Source organism: Achroia grisella, unplaced genomic scaffold (genome assembly GCF_030625045.1).
Source record: "Achroia grisella isolate CSIRO2021 unplaced genomic scaffold, CSIRO_AGI_Agris_v1 utg808, whole genome shotgun sequence".
Lineage (NCBI taxonomy): Eukaryota > Metazoa > Arthropoda > Insecta > Lepidoptera > Pyralidae > Achroia > Achroia grisella.
Genome location: NW_026713029.1, coordinates 1,747,800 through 1,772,785, shown reverse-complemented (window position 1 = coordinate 1,772,785; position 24,986 = coordinate 1,747,800). Strand labels below are relative to the sequence as shown.

Sequence of the window (24,986 nt, the reverse complement as noted above, 5' to 3'; positions counted from 1 at the left end):
TCAATCACGCGTCACCTGACACTGTCAGTTGGGGTGAAATGACGCCTCAATGTCAGGGCTTCCAAGATCTCGAATTGCCTCGTGTGATCCCCAGTCTATTTCTGATGGCTTATATTTATTTACGGAGTACATTTTGTGGTCGATGTCAGGGGCTGGAATTGTTAATTTGTATTGAATGCATGGTGTACTTGTAGTTTTCGATTAATGTGGTTCAGTCGATCCGGTCGAAAACCAAAATTCCACTACGCTCTGGCCCAGTCGAAAACCAAGTCCAAGACGATCTCATTTTGTGAATGTTGGTTACTATTCTAATTAACTATTGTGGCCCCAGATATACCTAACATATGATATAATGGTACGGTACACCCATGAGGTCAGGTCACTTAGTCCATCATGATATATTCACCAGGAATTTGTCATGATGGTTTCCAGGGAAACCACTGAAAGTCAAGCCGACATGGTACCTTGCTAGCAATAGGGTAAACAATCCACATTACAAACGACCCCCTTCCACTCTATGTATTCCTAGTAGCTCGATCTAACTATATCTATACCAAAAGTTTATTTATTAGAGAAATTGTTTTTTTAATATATGTGATTAACCATTATATAGTATAAAACAAAGTCGCTGTCGCTGTCTGTCCGTCCCTATGCATGCTTAAATCTTTAAAACTACGCAACGGATTTTGAAGCGGTTTTTTTAATAGATAGAGTGATTCAAGAGGAATGTTTATATGTATAGTTATAAGAATTGTTGTGTAAAAGTTGTTCTATTGCTTGGACTAAATAATTGTTTAGGTAAAAATTAATTATATTATTTATTTATTTGACTTTAATGCACACAATACAAAGGAGAATTTAGCAGACTTTTCTACCAGCACAGTGCAGAAAATATTTACGTAATATAAGATTCTATATTTTAATGTTTTGTAAATATCTAATATCCTTCTTATAAGTAAACTTCATATATATTTAGAGCATTATAACCGCACACCGGCCCACTGCACTGTAACTGCCAGAAATAACTGCATCTACCAATGGATGTATTATGTTAGTTAACATTTATGCTAGCTTGTGTTTTGTAAGTGGGATTAATAGTATGCTGTTTTTAATACTGGCAACACTGGGAGTAGCCGCAGCACTAGAAAGAGGGAGGTGGCACTAAAATGATGAGTCAGTCATGGCAGTTATAAATGAGTATTCTAGCTTTATTTACAGCTGGATAATTATTACTACCTGTACCCGTGACTTCGTCCGCGTGGAATTTAAGTTTATTTTTCTGAAATAAAAGTAGTCTGTGTTACTCCTTATTACATCAGCTATCATATATAAATAGTAAAAAATGTAATTTTGGTGTATGTACAGTATTTATATTCAATACTGTACATACAGCAAAATAACATTTTTACGATGTTTGTCTCTCTGTCTGTTTGTTGCGGCTAATCTCTGAATTGGTTGGACCGATTTTGATGAAACTTTTTTGACAGGTAGCTGATGTAATAAGGAGTAACTTAGGCTACTTTTATTTTAGAAAACATGTAGTATAAAACGGTTATTTCAATATTACAAACAGACACTCCAATTTTATTTATATGTATATATACTCGATTAAATAAACGATAATATAAAAAAAGAAATCAAATACAGGAGAAAAGAAGGGCCTAAGCAATGGTGAACCCGCTGGATGTTCATAGATTGGCCACAAAAGCATATAATTATAAAAACATTGATGGACAAGCTGCCAGCAATATCCCGCAGTCTGCCTCAGGACGCCTCTAGTAATTGAAGGCATAAATAGAAACAGATACTTCTCAATGGATTTTCCAAAACTACTTTCCAGATAACTAGCGTATTCCAGGAAATGATTTGAAATGAATATTTAGTCATGTTCTTTATTAAGGCGAGGCCTATAAGCGTAATACATTTATTAATCTAATCACATTATACTATTCTTGAGATAAAAATGCTGCTGTTATATTCTAAATATAACTTGTGGGGACTAGTCTGTTTGGGTTGCGAACACTGATTAGACTATTTGCTTTTGCAATAGCGTATGCTGGTGGTCACTCTATTCTCCCAAATTTGAATTTAAAAATTAATCTGCATTATTGTAAATATATATATATAATTTGAAAAGAATACGAGCTGAGTTTCTTGTCAGTTCTTCTCATCCCGAAATCATTTCGAACTGACGGTAGATTTGACATATCATAAGAGCCTGTAACAGACCTACAAGAATAAAGATATTTTGAATTTGAATAACATGTAATTTCGACAATGAGTAAAATAAACAATTTACAAAATTTACACTATTGAATGGAACGGAATTAAATAAAAAAATGTTTGCTGGAAACATTCTCTATATAAATGTCTAATTTATTTTCACAACTAGCTACTTGCCCTGGCCTCGCACGGGTGTATATGTATTATATATATAAACATCCCTCTTGAATCACTCTATATACTAAAAAAACCGCTTCAAAATCCGTTGCGTAGTTTTAAAGATTTAAGCATACTTAGGGACGGACATGTAATGATTATTCTATCGAATATGTTTCGCCATCTATCATTTGACGGCCTCGGTGGTTTAACGGTTCAGCACGCCGCTTTTCATCCGATGGTTATGGGTTCAATTTCATGCACGATGCAAACGTTTGCGTATTGAGTATGATTGTAACGGTCAGTATGTTTTCTATATATATTATGAATGTATTACTAAAATGTTTTTAAGTATTTATATCACTTGTCTAGTACACATAACACGAGTTCTGCTTAGCTTGGGTTTCGATGGCGCTGTGTATATTGTGTTCAAGTTATTATTGTTTATGTACATATTTTATATATTTCCCTTTGATGGGGTGTTAAACTTGTCATTGCGGATGAAAATCACCAAACAATGACAACTATAAAAGAAATAATTATTATTATTGTTTTGAACATAATAGGTGTAGGAGGGAGTTAGAGAAGATGTTTTGTTACAACACTTGCATCATCCACAATAAGTAAGTTGTAATTAATATTAATATACTTTTCATTCCATATTAATAGAAATAGAAATAATCTTTATTCAAATAAACTCATTACAAGCACTTTTGAATAGTCATATTTTGATTCTACCACTCATTCGGAATCGTTGAAGAATGTAGAAACGTGTGTTGCATACTATTTAAGAGAATATAACTTCATATAAATAATTACAGGATTGAACAAGTAAGAGATGGATAATAAAGAACAGCACACATTATTAATGTAATCAGATAATATTTCAGTTACAGATTTAATGTTATAGCTCATAAAAATAGTCATAGTTTAAAGATGTAACCGAATTAAAAAAATAAACTCTTGTGATGAGACAGCTTTCCGAATGAGTGGTAGATTAAAAAAATAATTTTGTTATGACTATTCAAAAGTGGTTAAAATTAAGTTTATTTGGATAATTTTCTAATCTTCTATTCTATTCTGAACCCAACTATTTTTTAATCACTTTGTGAATCGTATCGCATTAACTAATTTCACCATCATGATTTTTAAACTATCTTTTGTTTGTGATTCACACAATGTGATGTACACAGATGACTCAGTGGGTATCTGCACTTGTTTATTACGTGTTACTCTGAATTAAATTATTTTACTATACTTATATTTTTAATAATCTAATAATGATCTACAAAATATAATATTATTGATATAATAAACGTGACTTTATGAAGATAGGTAGATGGCTGTATAACATTCTTTGTGACTAACACAATGTGATATCCACGGATGTCCATTCAGGGGTATATCGCTGCATTGTTTATTATGGACAGAGACATTAAATATATGAATTAAATATATTTTTAATAATTGTAAATTACTAAATAGTTAATAAGTTGTTTATAAATAATATGGATGGATCAATATCTGAAATAAATGAAATAATAATAATAAATTCGCGAGATTCAGCTTGTCATTTATATCCTTACTTAATATTATAATTGCGAAAGTAACTCTGTCTGTCTGTCTCGCTTTCACACTAAACCTACTGAACCGATTTAAATGTAATTTGGTACATAGGTAGCCTAGACCCTGAGAATGGATATAGGTTTTATAATTCGAAATAAATTGTGAGGGGTTGAAAGGGGTAATAAAAGTTTATATGGAAATCGTAATTCTTGAAGCTAGAACTTTTTTTTGGCATTAAGGAGGACGAAGTCGTGTGTTATAGTGACCATACATGTACATATTATATAAACAGGATCTTTATATCACGGATATATTGGAGATGGCGGTCGATGAAATTGTAAAAAATTACACAATTTTTTATAATATATAAAATACATATCAAAGATTTCACATTGACGCAAACACGAAATATAGTGACAGACGTTCGATAGTAGATTGTGCCAGCGTTTTGTAAAAAAATAGGTCACGCAGTACTATATATATAGTTTATGTAATTAGTCTAAGCAACAAGTGTAACTTTATACAAGTTACACCCTACTGTGTGTGTTTATTCTAATTTACTATTAACTATGTTTAGTGTTCCGTAGGTCGCCATTATGTTTACGCTATACAAATAAGCTCACACGGTTCAAAAGCGTCATCCGTTATACTCAACAGCTTAGCAGTTTAGAGAATCGGAGACAAGGACGAAGAGTGCACCCAAGGCCTTCTATTTATCATCAAAAATTAGCCCGGTCGGTGAGTCCCACTGTCCTTCATATTCCTGTCAGTATACAGTCTTCTGCTGGTTTTTTGGAGATATTCAAACCTCTCTCAGGGAGGTGAATAAAATACTATAGATTTCTTCTGCAATTTAAAGTCATAATCTACCACCACATCTTCTACGAATATAGCCGTGGAATCATATAAAAATTTACTATTTAAAAGTGCTTATATTCTTCTTCTTTCGATTCAATAGAAATAGAAATGTTCTTTATTCAAATAAACATAACTTTTTTAACCTTTGATTAGTCATATGTTTTTGATTCTATCACCCATACGGAACGCAGATACATCGCAAAAAGAATGAGAAAGAAACTTGTGTGCTCTTTTAAGTAAATGTTAAATTACAACTATTGTTCAATGACAACTATTTACTAATTACCCCAGAATGTTGCGACAACTTTAGCGCTATCGGTCGCATTATTAGGTCTTCGTAGTGCTAGATGAAGGGCACAAAAGACAGGAGAACAGATGGGCCTATCGTCCAGATGGGTCCAGATGGGTCCTAACCCAGACTATGGCAGCCTACTATGAGTTAGGAACTCTCATTGAATTAAGATTATTTATATTGCTAACCGGGCTTAACACGAATAATTTTATTGACGCGATTGTCACCCATTTTGAGAGTACTTTCCGAACTTTCTTTGTTTTATTTTTAGACCCATATTTAACAACAAGAAGGAAGAACGGAAGAAGGCGGGGAGGTAAGGCAACTGAACTGATGGACAGATGCCGTCAAACGAAATATACAGTCAGCGACCTTGGAAGAAAATATAGATATCTGGAGAGTGTTGGTTGGAAGAAGTATTTCTGGTGGTGAAGATCCCAAGCCTTAAGAAATCGACTATGAAGATTTAACAGCATAGTATGTGGAAGTATCATCATGATTCCTATATCCATATATATCACCCTCTTAACGCCACTACACATCCTATGTGGTTGTAGCCCACTTATGCATAAACTTAATATCTCTTTTGGAAAGTACATAGTATATCCTGAGGAAATAAAAACCAAACCTAAGAATATCCTTTAATTTTTGTCTCTGATGGGTCTCGGTGGACAACTTTCAAAAAGTGCGAGCACAATAGATCTATGTAGGTTGCAGAGCACTGTGCAACTATAGTAACTGTAGCACTGCGACATGTAGCAACAAATCATAGCAGCCCCAGGATCATAATTTGATTCGAGCGGGGCAAAAATTTTAAAATGACTACCATAAGACCCTAAGACTGCCGCTCTTCGGATCCGTCAAACATTTTTACAATATACATGTTAACATACAATTTGTCCAATTACTATTGCTGTTAATTATCGTGACTTTTTTAACAGTTATATCTTTATTTTCAAATACATTGAACACAAACAATTTACTTGACGTCCGTCTGTCAGTGGTCAAGTTGTCAAAGGTGCGTTAATGATGAGATATGTATTCATCTGCCAAGTTCGAATTTGCCGCCCCCAGAACTTGTCGCCCGGGGTACGGGCACCGTCTTGCTTCCCTCAGACCCGGGGCTGGGTCAAGGTCAACTATTGGAATTTTTGTTGATAAATTTATATATGGCTAAATAGAAGACTTTGCGATTAGAAACTTTTTGCCAGGCACAACCACATTGTGGAATCACCTTCCAGCAATAGTATTTCCGAACCGATACAATATTGAAACCTTAAATTAACCAAAATTGAAATATTAAACCTTAAAAAAAAGAGGTTATTCCTTTTTAAAAGGCCGGCAACACACTTGCTATTCCACTGGTGTTACGGGTGCTCATGGGCGGCGGTAATCACATACCAGATGAGCCGCATGCTCGTTTGACCCCTGTGTCATATAAATATATATATAGGATATATATTCGGTGTCTTCTATTGTTCGTAAATGTTCCTCTTGACATGTTGTGAGACTTAGAGTCCTTTTACCAATTACATACATATTTTACTTTTGTATTTCACTATATTTAGTACCGCTGCATATTAAACCCTTCCAAAAACCTCTTTAATAGGAATAATGACAGGAAGGCCAGGTACTTGTGAAATACACGAGCGTTGTGTTAAGTATCCTTCGTAGCAACAAGTCATTAACATGTGCATGCACCGCGTATGTTGCGCGCGCTATTTCAGGCTGGCCCAGAAACGATGTGACGTCAATGACGGCACAGTTTCCAATATCTCCAGTTTCACCACACCCCCTGCCCATCATTATTTATGCTTCTTTAGATATAATTATATAAAGTCGCTTCCGCTGTCTGTTCGATTAAATCTTTTGAACTACGCAACGGATTTTAATGCTGTTTTTATTAATGAATAGAGTGATTCAAGAGGAAGGTTTATATGTATAATACATGTACACTCGTGCAAAGACAAAGCGAGTAGCTAATCCGCCCCGGCTTCGCACGGGTGTGTATGATATAAATAAGAAAAAAATATTTTTCGTCTTTCCCTCATTAACTAAAATCCAGGTTAAGTCGTAAAATGTCTGTTTGATTTTTAGTTTATATAGTACATCGATATAGTTTTTAGCAATCTCATCCGTGGTATTTGATACGGGTGACCAGAGACTAATATTTGTGAAAGGACTTGTTATAATTGTCTCTCGAACTCAGTTAATATGAAAGCTAAATAAGAAGAAAAACGAGGCAGAACTCTGCAAAGGTAAGGTAAAGAAGATTTCGTACGCTCAATATGCAAAAATTCAAAATATCTTTATTCATGTAGGTCCATTACATACTCTTATATATAGCCTGTAAAAATGTCTGGAAGTATCATCATCATTACCTTGCCTTTATCCCACTATTTGAGGTCGGCGCTATATGTTATTCTCTTCCACAGATCTCTATCGGCCGTCATATCTGAGCATACTCTCCTTTTATTCATATCATCTCTCACACAATCCATCCATCTTTTTTAGGGCGCCCCTCCCTTTCAATCCACCTACATTCATATTACACTTTTCATAAGATATGATCCTCGATCCTCCGCATAACATACGCATACCAGCTCAATCTGTTCCTCGCAACTTGTCTATAACCGGCGCAACTTTCAAACTTCCTCGTATGCACATTCCTGGTGAGCCCACACATTCATCTCAACATTCGCATTTCTGTCACATGCACATGCCACGTTCACCGAAGTGCCTATAGGATGAAATTTTCACGATAGGTTCTGATCCCTACGCCATCTACAGGGCGAACCAACGCAGCCGGAGTCACGGTAGAGTGCTAACGCGACCTCGCCACTACGGCATATGCCGAGAGTATTATAGATTAGGTTTTTTTTTATGATAATGGAATGGTGCATTCGCCTGCACTGTATACGCTGGCGGGGCATCTATGGAGGATGATAAGATGAGTTTAACAGAGGCAGAAGTTGTACGAGATTTGGGAATTTACATTGATAATAGGCTACATTTCAACACTCATATTAATCATTTGGTAACTAAAAGCTTTAAATTGTTGGGTTTTATGTTGCGGAATTGTAAACAGTTCAAATTGGCGTCCACTAAAATCTCCATATTTAACGCGCTTATTAGATCTGGTCTAGAATACTGTTGTCAGGTATGGACCCCTTATTATATGGTACATAGAAATCGCATAGAATCCATACTTAAACGTTTTGTCTGGCACCTTTCTTATCATAGCGGAATGGCAAAGGAACTAAAATCATTTAATAAACGTTTGAAATATTTCAAACTAACGAGTCTCGAAGACAGGAGACAGTTGCTTGACGGTGCATTTTTCCATAAAATTATAAATGGTGTTCTTGATTGCCCTGCATTGCTAGAACAAATAACTATAAACGCACCCTATAAATTACCTCGCAGTAAAAAGTATTCCTTATTTGCAAAAAAGCGATTCAGAAGCAATTTGGGACACTTCTCCACCATTAATAGATTAGAAAATAACTATAATATTGTAGCGAGGAGTTCGGATATTGACGTGTTTTCTGGTTTCTCCAAGTTCAAGTCAACCACTCAAGAACACATATTGAGACAAAAGTCAAACCCGTTTCATTAACACAATTAAATTAAAACTTTAATATTTATACACATATAAATATATAAATATAATATAAATACATATATATATATATATATATAAAAAACAAAAAATATAAAATTAAAAAAAAAAAAGTAATAATAATTGTATACATATATATATATATATATAAACTTCTGTAACCAATATCGCGTGCCGTGGCAACCAGTAATTAAGTCAACACTATATAAACTCTTCGCAAGTTATAATAATTGTAACCTCATAGTGTATGTCTTGTTGGTAACTCAAATAAATAAATAAATAAATAAATAAATAAGGTCAAGCTCATTGTGGTAAATTCAACATGATGGTTGCAGGGGGATACGCGTCGAGGTCAATCTAGCATGGTACATTGTTAGCAATGAGGTTATTTAATCCACATTACCAACAGACCCCTTCTCTCCTTCGTAAGTTAAGTAGGTAAATATAGGTACACCGTGTGGTTTTTTTGTGGGTAGAAATCCCACACACCCCCCTGTATTTCCTCTGGCGTGAGATGGTCTTTTGAAGATTGTGCAATATTGAATATAATGATGAAATTTTCACAGAGTACAGAGTACTACTAGAGTGTACACAGAGTATTTTCAATAATACATGGTGTATATATGACATCTACTATTGATAGGTAATTTATATAATTAAAAAAAATAGAAGTGTCTGTGTGTAATTTCAATACACCAAAATAATAATTTTACACTTTTTTGTCTGTCTGTTTGTTCTTGCTAATCTCTGAATCGTTTGGTTCGATTTTGACCGGACTTTTACTCGTAAATAGCTAATGTTAGGTGTATACTTAATAAGGAGTAACTTATACTAATTTTATTTTAATTATTTATTTATTTTAATTAAAAAAAAAGTAAAATTATTCAATTCTATTCCTAAAAAAACAACGTGAATTTGCAACTTTGTAGTGTGGTAATCTAAATGAATATAAGATAATAAAATTAATGTCATGAGAAATGGTCTACCTGGACACAATTAGTTGGCAGCCACCCAGCTGAGTAACTTGGCAATGATACAGTTATAAAAACTAGTATTGGGCACTCTGCATCGCTGGTTAATGGCTCAAATATTTACGAGACCATTGAAACAATTGATTGGACCTCATATTTGTGTTGTTTTACATAAAATTTTATGCTAATTCTCTGACATTGGCGGACAAACATACGGCCCATATGATAGTAAACGGTTACAGAAGCTTATGGACGTTTCAATCACCAGGGGTATCACGTGCGCGTCGCCGACCCTGATGATCTCTCTATTTGCCGCACAAAAATCTAGAACTTTTGCATAGTACTACCAAAGTATTGGTCTGCTTTAACTATGACAGATTTATTTCCTTACTAAGACTACTTTATGTGTTGAGAAGATTGTAAGAGATTTCTTTAACCGATTAGGCCGCCAATTGTTTAGCATCTTACTAATATTATAAACTCGAAAGTTTGGGAGTATGGATGGATGTTACTCTTTCACACTAAACCTACTGAACGGATTTTGATGAAGCTTTACAGTAATATAGCTTATATATCAGAATAACATATCACATAATATAAAATAAAGTCGCTGTCGCTGTCTGCCCGTCCCTGTGTATGCTTAAATTTTTAAAACTATGCAACAGATTTTGAAGTGATTTTAATTAAACAGATAGAGTGATTCTAGAGGAAGGTTTATATATAGAATACAGGTAGTACGAGTAGCTAGTTATTATTATATATCTAATAATTAACTTGACATTCGATTTGTTCGTTGTTAGGTTGTGTTTGCGTATACAATATTGTAGTCATGTTTCATATTAATTTAAAATAGCACTAGCTTTTTTTGTCTATCTTTCTTAATTGGATCTTTATTCTACAGCTTTACATAGGGTAAAATGAATCGCTGTCTGTTCACTTAGATCTTTTAAACTATCCAATAGAATTGACTCTATCTATTTCTAAAAATTAATTGTAGCTTTTAGCAAAAAATTAGTGATTCAAAGGAAGGTTTATATGTATAATATAAGTATACCCATGCTGATGAGATACTGCAGCGGGTAGCTAGGGCAGAATAAAGAAGTGCTTTCGAAATTGGTAATTTTACTTAAAAAACTATTATTTATATTCTGTTCTAAAGTTGTCTATATTGCATTTAGCATATAGTCTTTAAACATTTGATTTTTTATTTAACACAATTTAATATTCTTATACAATTTAATTTCAGCCACGCTGGAATCAACCAAGTCGATCGTGTGGCAGGGAGAGAAAATCCAAGCAGAATTGCAGTCTTGTGACGGGGACGACCGTTTAAGTGTTAATTTCAGTCCACATTAACACTCACCTTCAGTACTTATGTTGCTTCCCTGCCTAATATTTTTTTTATCTAATATATCACAATATCCCTGGACAATTAACATAGCGCCATCTAGTCCCAAGCAATGCTTCTGTTATGGGTACTGGACAACTGATATAAATAATAGATACATATTTTTTGTAAATACATACCTAATATACATAGAAAACATCGGGACTGCTACAGACAATCATACTCATAAAGACAAATGTTTGAACCGTGAGAGGAATCGAACCAGCGATCATCGGAAGTAAAGTGGTATGCTAAACCGTCAGACCAGGAGGTCGTCAAATTTGTGTAAAACGTTAACATAATCTATATATTTGTTAATGTTTTACACATAGACTATGTTTTGTAAAACAACATATGTATATGTAAATGATATACATTGACAACTTTGTACGAGACTTAAAAACACTTTTGAATTTTGAATGCGTAACGTTAATTTATTTTATGAATAAAAATAGTATTTGAGAAATGTGAACATATCATCATGTAGTTTTTATTTACCTCCACAATTTAATTATAATTATTAAAAATGAATAAGAAATTTTATATTTATCCCTTACAATAAAAAACACATTTATTCCTTTTTTCATTATTAGTTCATATATATGACAGTATGTTCTTAATTTGTATCTAAAAACTCTATAAAAATTAATACGTGCCGACAGACAGAACGAAATTCATTATTATGTAGTATTATTTTATGAGTTGTTCATACGTCGTTTCAAATGCTGGTGTAATATAAGAGATGGACGCAAATGACAGCTGCGTCCACCTAATGCTGTAATTCAGGCGTGACTCAGTGGCGCAAGTGTTGCGAATCATTTCGATAGGTTATAAACACCAAACTGTATATAAAACTAATGCTTTATAAAAAAAAATACTACGCTACATTAGCATACCAGAAACTAAAATACCGATTATCTGGATGAATCCGGAGAAGGACCGCCTTCTCCGTGCGTTTTTCCAGAGCATAATTACTTTATGAAATTAGATGATTCCACACTGGAAGGTTTCTGAATCGTTAAGGTTAAAAGAGCTTATTCCTTCATATAAGCTAGGCAACGCACTTCCAATTCCCCTGGTGTTGCGGCTGCTCATGAGCGACGGTAATCACTTACTATCAGGTGAGCTGCAAGTAAGTTTGTTCCCTACGCTATAAAAATACTTCTTAGAATGGGGTTTTCTTATACCATAGGGGACAAAGTCTCAGACTTTGGCAAAGAAGCCTACGGTTTATCTAAAGGTAAACGGTCACCGTAGGATACGGATGTATGAAACATAAGAGATATATTACATACACATTAACAGACCCTAAAAACTTAAAAATTGTTTTTTAAAAAAAAAACTATACTTTAGTATTTGGAGAAATTTGAGCAGCCATTTTTGTTTTGTGACTTCTGAGTGTTAGCAGAAGTTTTGTGTAAACAAAAAAGCATATAATTGATAGTGACATTTCGTCATGTAATGCCCTTAGTTATTTGATAGATGACACATGAAAGACATTATGCCTCAATCCGTGTAATTTCATTACCAAATCTCACCGTCCAACCGAAACACAGCTTACAAAGAAGCTGCTTAAAATAGATTGATTATTTAGTGGATTTGTTTTATTTTAATTCCGCTAACATTAGCACGTGTGTGCGGAATTAAATTAAATAATACAAATACATTAAGTAATGAAATGGACTTCCGCAACATAACACAAAATTCGTCAAAATATATGAAATAATTGAGACATAACATAGTCACGGCCACGCAGGTGCTTTTGTACAAAATTTATCACTATTTCTAGTAATATCTTCTATATATATAAAAAGTCTCGCTAAAAGTCAAGAATAGCTGAACCGATTTGGAGAATTAGCCAAATCGGTTCTCAATTATTCGTGAAAGTCCAGGGAAGTTTTAGACAGTGTAAAAAATGAAGAAATTGCATGTTAAATATGTAGTAAATATAGCAATTTTAATTTCCCATACAAACTGCTGATACCTGTCAAACAGGGTGCGTTCAGATATTTATTGCGTAACTAAACTTAAAAATTAATTTCCCATACAAACTGCTGATACCTGTCAAACAGGGTGCGTTCAGAAATTTATTGCGTAACTAAACTTAAAAATTAATTTCCCATACAAACTGCTGATACCTGTCAAACAGGGTGCGTTCAGAAATTTATTGCGTAACTAAACTTAAAAAAATTTCCCATACAAACTGCTGATACCTGTCAAACAGGGTGCGTTCAGAAATTTATTGCGTAACTAAACTTAAAAATTAATTTCCCATACAAACTGTTTCAGAAATTTATTGTTTATAAATATAAAACAGGGTGTGTGTTGCGTAACTAAACTTAAAAATTAATTTCCCATACAAACTGCTGATACCTGTCAAACAGGGTGCGTTCAGAAATTTATTGCGTAACTAAACTTAAAAATTAATTTCCCATACAAACTGCTGATACCTGTCAAACAGGGTTGCGTGCGTTCAGAAATTTATTGCGTAACTAAACTTAAAAAATCTTTGGAGTTCTCGGAGTCAGCAAGTTGTTTATAAATATAAAATTGTGTGTTGTGACATTTCGATGTTTCAACTTTGTTGCAGTAAGAAACAAAGTGTAACACTCTGTTCCTTACTCATTAATATATAACTAGTCATTATACATTTCATTACCTAACTATTTATGGATAACCTGCAAAAAAAAACTTCATATAATTTTGTGAATTTTATTCTAAAAACTATAATATCGCTCAGTAAATATAATCTTAAAAATACTGTATATAAGTAATGTTTGTGATGTATTAAATTATTTTAACATTGTTTCAGTATATTGATTTTGAATACATAATATAATGTACTATGTACATAACATAATATAGTGTACTAATGTATAATGTAGTTAATATAGTTCAACAAAACTAAATCAATAATTGTCATTGAGCTATTCTATAAAAGTATTAATATCATTACTAATTTCGGCATCTAAACATAAAAATAAAGTACAAAGAATTTACTTAACTTCATTAAAAGCCTTTTTTAGAAATCATATGTGTGTAACACTCATGTTTACTAAATAATATTACAATAATGACAATGAATTTCTAAATGATACAGCGACTAAATGGCAGCGAAATAATTATCACAATAGTTAAAACGTTGATCACATATAAGTATGTACGACAAGGACTCATGGCTTCAGCGTTGAAGCGAGTTATATACAACGTGCATGATCGCGTGGTGCTCCATCTTCTTGTAACAGTTCCTCTTCATCGCTATCAATAATAGTACATTTTGTACGTTGGCACACTAAACACATAGTCGAGAGACAGACCCCTCGGCTGGAAGAAATGGTTCTCGTAACAATATACGCGTCCTCTGTACCTGCATCAATAATTCTCTCTCATTACATCATCGGGTGATGGTGATGTTTGGTTAATTTATGCTCAGTTAGACGGCGATGAGGTGTGAAATGTTAAAAAACAATAATGAAGATTTATAGACAAAACTGTAGCGTTACGCAAGCGGTGCAACGAACCCGCGCTAAAATTACACACAATCACCCATGTGGCCAGTCCAGCGCATCGTGAGATATTAAAATTACAGCTAAAACGCATTCTTGACATTTCCCTTGTCTAACCCAGTTTCCACAACGAAAATAATCTGACACTCTTAATCAAATGTTTTGTTTTTCTCACTAGAAAACTGTATCGTTTTGTTAGATGTTAATGTTTATACGATACAAGAGTTAAGCGTATTAGTACAAAGTTCGGCCGGTTTTATGATGACTTATAGACGATAGCGAAACCGGGTTTAGAGCCGAAGTAATGACTCCTGTTTCACAAGGCGCGCATGTTCGTTTCGTTATTTATATGTCGAGAACTAAATCAATCACGGTTGTGCAAAGCTCATGCCAATAATAAATTGGAAGTTTGTAAATTACTTACTTGGCTCCGAGCGCGGCTTTTGTATCGAGAACCTCGACAATGTCACCTGCTTTTAGGGACACTTCATCATCAGCAGCGGCAGTGTAGTCTGTCGTTGCAACTAACACGTCCTCTACCTGTAACAAGAAAAAACAATTAAACTTTCAGTTCAATGAAGGTGTAGAACTTTAGTTAGAATCTAGCTTTTTTCTAGTGTAAAATTATTAAGAAATTACCTTCGGAGGACTTCTACTACAACTCGACCTTGATCTAGACAAAGATCGTGATGAATATCGTTTATAACTTGGTGTAGTTTCCAAGCTACTCATTCTACTTCTAGTATTCTCTCTATCCAGTAACACTCCATTATATTTACGATCCGTCCTCCATCCACCAAGTCTAGTTATTCTCTGATTATTACTGATATTACAATATCCTGTAAATGATTGTAGATCTTCATCTTTGTCATCCACAACAGGACAACTATACATTGAAAATCTATGGGCTGTTGGTTTGCTGAGGTTCAACGCTGAAAATACGTGCAGTGGTTCAAAATGTCGGATTCCATTTTCATCGAGAACTGTATACGCAATTTGACCAGTTAATACAGCACGACTGGCTTCGCGAGGCACAACAGCTTGCAATCCTCTTTTCATTATTAATAAAGCACCAGGATGTTTCCTGCGTTGAAATAAAAATTCTTCCATAGCAAGACTGTTGTCTGGATCTAGTAAACTTAATGGAACGTCATCAGATGTCATCAGCGGAGGTTCCTCCGGTACTATCATTAGAACTGCGCTTTCACGAACTAAATCTCTAAGTTTAGGATCCGTTCGAGCCAATTCTGGGTCTGTTACTAATTTATGAAGCGCAGAATGTAAACTTGGTGTTTTTTCTGCAAGTTTACGCATGACTGTTAACCTTTTTAAAATACTAAGACTTGTATCGTCCGTTGCGATTTTAGATAAACTTTCTTCATTATTGATGACCGCTAATAAATTACTAGCCACGTCTCTCATTCCAAGAAGTTTTGCAAGTCCTACTGATTGTACGATCAATTCTTTTAAGTTTTCTTTATTATTTTCGTTAAGTATAACTTCCAATTCTTTGGAGCTAGATTCTTGAACTGCAGACACAATTGCCTTCTGTAAGGTTTCCCTTGCTTCATTATCAGTTTTAATAAAAGATATTGAATCTGAGATGTGACCCAATACATGGCGAAGAAGATTTGTGTCAGTGTTAGCAATATTTTTGAATGCTGGTCCTAATACTTCATTTTCACTAGCTAAAAAGTCGCTGAATTTTTCAATAATATCTTCTTCGGTAAAGGAATGTTTATGTAGTGTGCTATTGACAGCAATTTTGATTAATTCAACTTTAGGTTGAGTTGTATTTTCAAGAATCTCCTCACGAAGAATTTCTTTGTCTTCCTCGCATTGTAAAATCTTGTACATTGCTGTTACAAAATCTTTATCTATAGCTTTACCCAAAATAGTATCAATAGATTTTAATATTAATTGATATTTTTCTTTACTATTATTATTATTAACTTCTTCAAATTGTTCAGCCGTAACTAAAGCAGCTAATACTGCAGCAGCTATTGAATTTTTGACATGCTCTTCATGGGCTGTTTGTCCGTTTCCTTCTGTATATCCTGTTTCAATTTCCATACGCTTTTTTGTGGTTTTATTTTTTTTCGCTTCACTTGCATTTTCATTTGTTTTACCATTTTCATACATTTCTGACTTCAAATGTGCACTCATTTCAATAATAGATGTGATAACGTCCATTAATTGATTCGCAACATCATCTTTTAAGCCGAAATCTGTAACAAATGCTTTGAGTGCCTCTTTATTTCTAGTTTCATTTAAAACTACGTTAATCGTAGGTAGTTCTGCTGGTACTTGTCTACCAATAGACATACCGGCCTCAGAAAGCTGTCTGAGCATATTTGTATCGATAGTTAATTCTCCTTTAGTAGATGTTGTATCATTTGGGTTTGTTTTTACTTTTAAAAGTTTTAGTTCTTCAGGTGTAACAACGAAACTTTGAACTGAAAACTCTAATCCCTCTTCGCCTTCTACAAGATCAGGAGCTACAAATTTTAATCCTTCCGGTGTTTGGACTATCTGACCAGGAACAAAAGTCACACCATGATCGTCGGTCTCTATAACTCTACCAGGGACGAATCTAGGACCTTCTTCCGTGTCAACTACTTGTCCAGGTACAAATCTCGAGCCTTCCTCTTCTGTAGATATAACTTGACCAGGTATAAAAGTAGGTCCAGCTTTTGTTTCTATTATTTGACCCGGAACAAAACGAGGACCATCAATTGTATGTATAGTTTGACCTGGGACAAACTTTGGTCCATTTCTCGTGTTTACAACTTGACCAGGTACAAATTTAGGTCCATCAACAGTATCAACAACTTGGCCTGGAACAAATTGTTCTCCGTTTTCTGTAAATACTATTTGTCCTGGAACAAATATACCTTCTACCATCATTCCAGGAACAAATCTTGACTCATTTGCTTCATTTTTAACAAGTCTTCCAGGTACTACTTTACCTTCTATTTTAGGTATTCTGGGGCCAGGATAAAACTCAATACCTTTTGTAGTTTGGACCATATGACCAAATACATATAAGGATTCTTCAGATAATGAGCATGTTTTGATATCTATTGGCAATCCCATATGCGTGCCTTCTGAGAAAGTTATATCTTCTACTGTTTTAGCAACGGAAAATTCTACATGTCCGTTAGCTTGAACGGTAGTTTTTCCAGGCATAAACTTTTCTCCATATTCAGTACGTACTATTTGTCCTTCTATGAATTTTGGTCCATCAATAGTCTCTACTGTGGTCCCGGGAACAAACTCTAATTTATTATTGCTATTAGCTTTTGTTATACCAGGTATGAAGCATGTCTCCCCATTAATTGCAACTGTTTGCCCTGGCACAAACTTAAGGCCATTGGGTGTAGCTAATGTAGCACCAGGTACAAAGTGTAACTCGTCATCTTCATTGATTACTTGGCCTGGCACAAATTGCCATTCATTATTTATTTTTGCATTTTGCCCTGGTGTGAAAAGAACGTCGTTGCTTTTTGTTATTGTCTGACCTGGAATAAACTGTACGCCCTCTGGTGTTAATATTGTTTGACCAGGTACAAAAGTTTCTTCAGAGCCATTGTTTATTATTTTACCAGGAATAAACTTCATACCTTCTTCAGAGATAACTGTTTGACCTTCAGTGAAACGATATGAATCATCTTTGTTTTTAACTGTTTGTCCACAAATAAACTCTTCGCCATTCGATGTCTGCAAAACTTGTCCGGCTAGGAAAAATGGTTCATTTGTATTTTCATTTGTTACAATATGGCCCGGTATAAGCCCTGGACCCGCCGGAGTATTCACAGTGAACCCTGGTACGAAGACAGGTCCTATAGGAGTTTCTACTGTTTGTCCTGGTACAAAAATAGGACCTTGTGGAGTATTGATATGTTGACCAGGTATGAATGTTTTCGCTTTGTTTATATCCAAAGTTAAACCTGGAACTTTAGATATTTTTTCTCTTTTACCTTTTTTAATATTTTTTACAATATCTGGCAAGTTTTCTACTGTGGGCAACATTCCAAGTTTATTATTTTCATTCAACTTTTCAAAAACTTGTGATGTTTCAATTATACGTTCATTTGACAATTCTTTAACAGCTTTTAAAACTGTTTCTGTAGGCCGTGCTTTTATCGGTTTTAAAGGATTGACACAAGGCACATTTTCAAACGATACCGAAATATCGCTAATATTGTGGTCTACTTCATAAATTTCTGAATCACAGTGATGAGGTTTTATTTTCAGCGGCGTAGGTAATACTGATGACTTAGGGACAATATTTTTTTTATCAATATAGTTTTCTTTTTCAAAATCTTCCCAATCCCATGACTCAATAAGCGGATGAATATTATCTTTCCAGTCATCATTACACATAATAATACTAGATTTAGAGCGCATATGATTTAAGTCAAAATTATTCGAATGGAAGCTCTTCATATCATTTTTCTCATGTCTGCACTCTTCTAATTTAGCCTTTTTTGCTACACGTACTTGACGCACTTTTTCTTCTTCCAATTCCTGCACTTCTGCTAATTTTTCTTTATTTTCAAATATTTTTTTCATTGAAGAAAGACCAGCGGCACGTTTTCTTTTCTTCTTTTTTTCTTCTAATTCTTCTACTTCTCTCTGTTTCAACACTTCAGCATTAGGTCCTTCGCCTTCATATATTTCCACATCTTCGGTAAAGTCCTTGAAATCCATTGACACACTACGACCTTGTTTTGTTTTGATCAGCACTGTATCCGAATCTTTCGCAAGCATGACGTCTCGAACATCACCATCACGCACTGCCGCTTCCATACGAGCGGAGAAAACTAAACTGCACCTTCTTTCTTGTACCGTATACACATATCGCTTGTCGTCAGTAACTTGTTTCGTCAGCAACATTTCCATTAAAACCTTTTGTGCCTCCGTGGAACCATCCAAGACTGGGAATATATATCTGTAGTCAGGTAGCATTTCATGTTTCCTATTTCCATAATTTATTTCAGGTGCATAATGATGGGGTCCGAGTTCACCAGATACATTAGTAATTTTGCATTTCGTTCTCCCCGACCTGGCGGTGAGCAGTACTGGAATGTAGTGATGCGACGGTAATCCATATGACTTGCCAGTGATCCTGCAGCAACGCTTTGCATCAGCTGGCGAGATAGGAGCGAGGAGCGGGAAATAATTGGGCTTTGGCAGCCCTCTGCTGCGGCCTGTAATTCTGCAGAACGACATAGTTGATTGTATTTATTAAGCCCGCATATTTGTTTACTTCACTCTTGAGTTAAGTTTATTTGTTTGGAGATCGCGATCTATACGGGCAGTGGAAGCGCGTACGCGTTTGGGCGCGTGTGTTTAGTGCGGTGCGTTCAGAACGACTGTAGAGCTTTCTGTCGGCTTCTCGGTCAAGCTTCGGCGCCCGCGCATCGATTCGCACCTTCACAAAGGCAGACGGTGTGCCTGCTGTTCTTGTTCCGGTTACAAGTTATTTATAAACAAAAGAAAGATGAATTTATTCGTAAAGCTAAAATATATGACACAGTTTCATGGCAAAAACAAGGGGACGCTGTCGGTTCTGTGATTGCAGTGGAAAGCGAATTATTTTTGTCAGGTCGCTCGACTCGTTCCCAAAAAGTTCCTTCCTACGTGTGTTAATACGTAACCAACAAACGTAGCAAACAGTTATGCCGTTGAAACATTGTAGGAATTGGCAAAACGTCATAAATCAGTTTGTATACATTTCCATAAATACATTTCAATTTTGAAGTTTCTCAATTCAGTGATGTGTTAGAAACGAATATACTAACATACCTACTGAATAATATAGTTTATTTGAGCCCGAATAACAATTACCGTAATTGAAAACACAAATGATATATGATCATTACGAAAACTTACCACTACCTTACCGTTAAAAATAAACATTAAAATCATATTAGAATTGACAAGAATCTCACAAAATTATCTAACAGTCCTCCTATTTTATATAGAGTGATAAAATATATGATATTGATATATAAATATTGTATAATTTATATCGAAATACTCACACTTCAAAAAGTTATTTAATTGAGGGGTGATTTAAAGGAAAGAATTCAATTTGTTGAAATGAAATGTAAATCATTATAAAAATCGACTTTAAATTCAAATAGTAAAATTATTTATTTATGTATTTAGCACGATATAATTTAATTTTGACGAAAGTCTAAGTACATAATACGTTACCAAAAACACATCTAGTTGCGAGCCTTTTAACAGGCAGCCAAAATAAATCCTAATTGTCAGATGAACCATAAAAATAGATTACAAAACGATCTCAATTTTAACGATATAAAATTAAATGTAAAAGTTACAATATTCAAACACAGCAACTATAATATTTGTATTATTGTTTTCATCACATCCCGGCCCGGTCTGCCTGTCAAACCGTCTACTACAGTTAACTCATAACCTCGTGAACCAACGGAGTTTATTTATAAAAAAATAAATTTAAATGGTGAACCTTCACGCTCGGTGCAATCAGAGGGAACTCTCTATTTCGGTGAGTGAAATTGTTTGGAAAAACAAGGCCATCCGCGATCAGAATCCGCTATTTTAAATGCATTTATTTATTTACATAAGATATTAAAATACGCAAGCACCTAGGTTATTTCCATGGTGGAACAGATTGAGGTCACAGTCCGTTTATTTATGATATCGTAGCTGTAATTGGGTGGATCGATTTAATAATCGATGTTAGGGATTTCAGAATTAGTAACATATGATGAACATGGTAAAAATAGAAATTGAAATAAACTTACTATCAGCAATTTTGAATAGTCATATTTTTTATTCTACCTCTCGTTCAGAACGCAGACTCATCACAACAAGAATGATATGGAAACTTGCGTGGTGCTCTTTTAAATAAATTAAGTAAATATATGTACATTAACAAGGATTAGGCAAGTAACAATTATCATGAAACCATTATACACTCAATCTTATTAAATATCAATTTCATGTCAAACTAATAATGAAATGAAATGAAATGTATTTATTTGCTTGAAATATAATAATAATAATAATCTCAGGATAATTCACACAGCGCCATCTAGACCCAAGTTAAGCTAGTACTGATATATATACATATACATAGATATTTTTTTGTAAATACATACATAATATACATATAAAATACCCAGACCGATACAAACAATCATATTAATGAATACAAATGTTTGTGCCGTGCAAATATGGTATAAATATTAAAAGAATGTCGAATAATAAAATTGTCCTATTGTTTTGGCAACATTTTAGTAATATACAAATTATACAATAGAATTAATGAATTAACATTTACAAATTATATTATATGTCAAACTAGCTGTCACGGCAAACGATGTTTTGCCTTAAAATAAAAAAAAAAAAAATTAGACCACCATTTAGATGAAAAATAGATGTTGGCGTCAGACCTACTCAATACGCTCACAAAATTTCATGAGAATCGGGCAAACCGTTTCGGAAGAGTATGGGAACGAAAACTGTGACATGAGAATTTTATATATAAGATAGTATAGTAGATACGTAACAATTATTTTCGTTAGGTGTCAATCAATATTATGCAAATATATCAAACAATACTATTAATTTTATTATCTAATAATCTATACATATAAATAAAATTGGAGTGTCTGTTTGTAATATTGAAATAACCGTTTTTTACTACATGCATATGAATAAATACGGTATACCATAATAACATTTTTTACAATTTTTGTCTGTCTGTCGGTCTGTGTGTTCCGGCTAATCTCTGAAATGGCTGGACCAATTTTCGGACGAAGTCGCGGGAACAGCTAGTTCTAAATAAATATAACTCTTAGCTTTTAGCGAAAAATTCATTTATATAATATATAATAGTGCTTACTATAATCATACTGACTAATTCGAATTCATATTGGTTACTTGATTAAATTGATGATGAATTGTTTTGTATTGAAACTCATTAACCAGAATAGAGCGATTTTTTTAATGTATGTGGAATGACAAATAACATGAGGGCTGACGTGATGGGAAGCGCCTAACATCCATATATATATGAACAACACTACTGATATCACGTTATCACGTGACACCCGTGATAACACTTATATATTGTCATTCTGAAAGACAACATTTCATGCCTTTGATCCTTTAATTTCATTGCCTAATCTGCATATAACATAATATACCTATAATAGTATTTTATCAAAGACAATGTATCTAATACAGGGAGATAAAGGATTGTCAGTAATGTGGACTAATAACCGTATTGCTACCAATGCACCATGTCAGAATACCCCCCTGGTTCTCCCTGGAAGCCATCGTGGTAAATTGCCATTTACCAAGATGCGGTAACTGACCTGACTTCATGCTCATTTTATCATGCACTACTGGTAGCCCGTCAGCGTAAACCGGTCGCATAGGCGGGTGCATGATTCCATTATCATCCATAAAGAAATATAATATTACTTTGTATATTGCTTTCTTTGCCTTCAGCGTATAATTCTTCCGCCAAGCTAGCTTTGCAAGATGTCTTGCCATAACAACTTAATCAGGAACCATCATCTGCTTCTTCCTTATCCCATTTATTTGGGGTCGGCGTAATATGTTTTTCGCTTCCAATCATCCCTGTTCGCGTTATTTACTTCCTTTCTTACCATGTCATCTTTCACACAGTCCATCCATCTCTTTTTTGGCCTTCCTCTGCCCTTATAACCATCCACATTCATTTGTAAGATCTTTCTTAAAATATTATCCTCGTTCCTACGCATTACATGTCCATACCATGATAGACGATTACTCTTCAACCTCTCTGACACCGGTGCCACTTAATCAGGAACCACGGTCATTAAATTAATTATCATTAAAAAATATTAAAAAATATTTCGTGATATAGTTTATAAATGCACGCAACTATTATTTGATACCAAATATGACGATGGCTAACTAATTCCATCCTTATCTAAACATCTTCCACTGTTGACCGGTCAGTTTATTACTGTTGGCGCAGGCAACAATGCAATTCCATCAGTATCCATTAAAGCAATCTAAAATTAAAAAATGGAGTCAACAGTAAAAACATATTAGAAAATTCTAGACAAAGAACTAGTACAGGAAACATTAGATTTAAATGCGAAAAGAAACAATAACAGGAAATAAGGTTTTTAGTCGCCATAATATATTTTCCTGTTGCAATATTTCTAACGACACCAATCACTTTCGTTCTCTTCGGCCTTGACTTTACTTACGTAATCCAATAAATAGATCTTTGATTAAATAAGTTTCCGCTCATCAATATATCCAATTATATGTACACACAAACAATCCGATACTTCAAAGAATTATATTGCGCAAACCACTTTAAATATAGGAATTGAAAACAGCTTGAACTTACAACCGGTTACATTGGAGTTTTTTGCTGCTTTCAGTAAACAGTAGCAAATAGATCTAATATTTATTCTAAATCATTTTGAATTATAACCTAAGGTAGAACTAATCCAGACTGCCGGGTTTGGGCCAGTACTCCAAATTTCGAGGTATACTTATTATTTTTACGACGACGGCCTCGATGGACTAGTAGTTTAGTACACCGTTTAAATTCCGATTGTAGCGGTTTCGATACTTAATACGGTAAAAACATTTGTATTTATGAATTGTATTGGTTTCAATAATTTTCTATGTACTAACAACAAAATGTATTCAAGTATTTGTATCAGTTGTTTATACTCATAATTCGAGTTCCGCTCAGCGTAGGGATTAGAAGACGCTGTGGGAAATGCCCAGTTTATTATTATTATTTATTCCTTATATAATATATCTCTAAAATAAGTTTAATTACTTCGGACATAACTGTTCAGTTACCAACTCGACTAACCTAGGCAGAATAGAATAGAAATCGTTTATTCAAATAAATTTAATTTAAGCACTTTTTAATAGTCATAATAATTTTTTTTTCATCTACCGCTCATTCAGAAAGCTGTCACAAGAAGAATGAGTAAGTAACTTGTGTGTTGCTCTTTTAAATAATCCTAGTTAAGTTCACATTTACAAGTCGAAACGTGTGAATACAGACTACCAATCAACATTCATTTATTTTTTCATCAGACTTTATCAGATTTTCAAAAACCTCGTCTGTATTATACGGCTCATTTGATGATAAACTGTTACCGTAGCTTATGGACGCTTGAAACACAAGGTGCGAAAAGTGCGCGTTGTAGAGCATAAAGGCTGTTATAGCAGGCGGATACAAAATTCAATTATCATCCATAAAAAAAGCTATTTCTGGCCGCAGAAAACTGGGAAACGAAAATAGTGGAAAGCATTGAGGAAAGCCTATATCCAGATTCCATTTATTTAATTAACAAGTGAATCTATATACATTAAAAAT

At 34.1% G+C, this 24,986-nt stretch overlaps 1 protein-coding gene across 1 annotated transcript in view; it reads right to left on the bottom strand.

Annotated features, from left to right (window-relative positions):
* Positions 1-19,945, bottom strand: part of LOC131851833 (obscurin) — a gene marked incomplete at its 3' end in the record, with an annotated part of 116,596 nt that extends 96,651 nt beyond the window's left edge. The window contains exons 1-2 of the mRNA XM_059202397.1: positions 15,221-19,945; positions 15,006-15,121 (exon numbers count right to left, since the gene is read on the bottom strand). Of these exons, the coding sequence (XP_059058380.1) occupies positions 15,006-15,121; positions 15,221-19,816 (4,712 nt within the window). The remainder of the gene's footprint in view (positions 1-15,005; positions 15,122-15,220) is intronic.
* Positions 19,946-24,986: the final 5,041 nt, after the last annotated feature.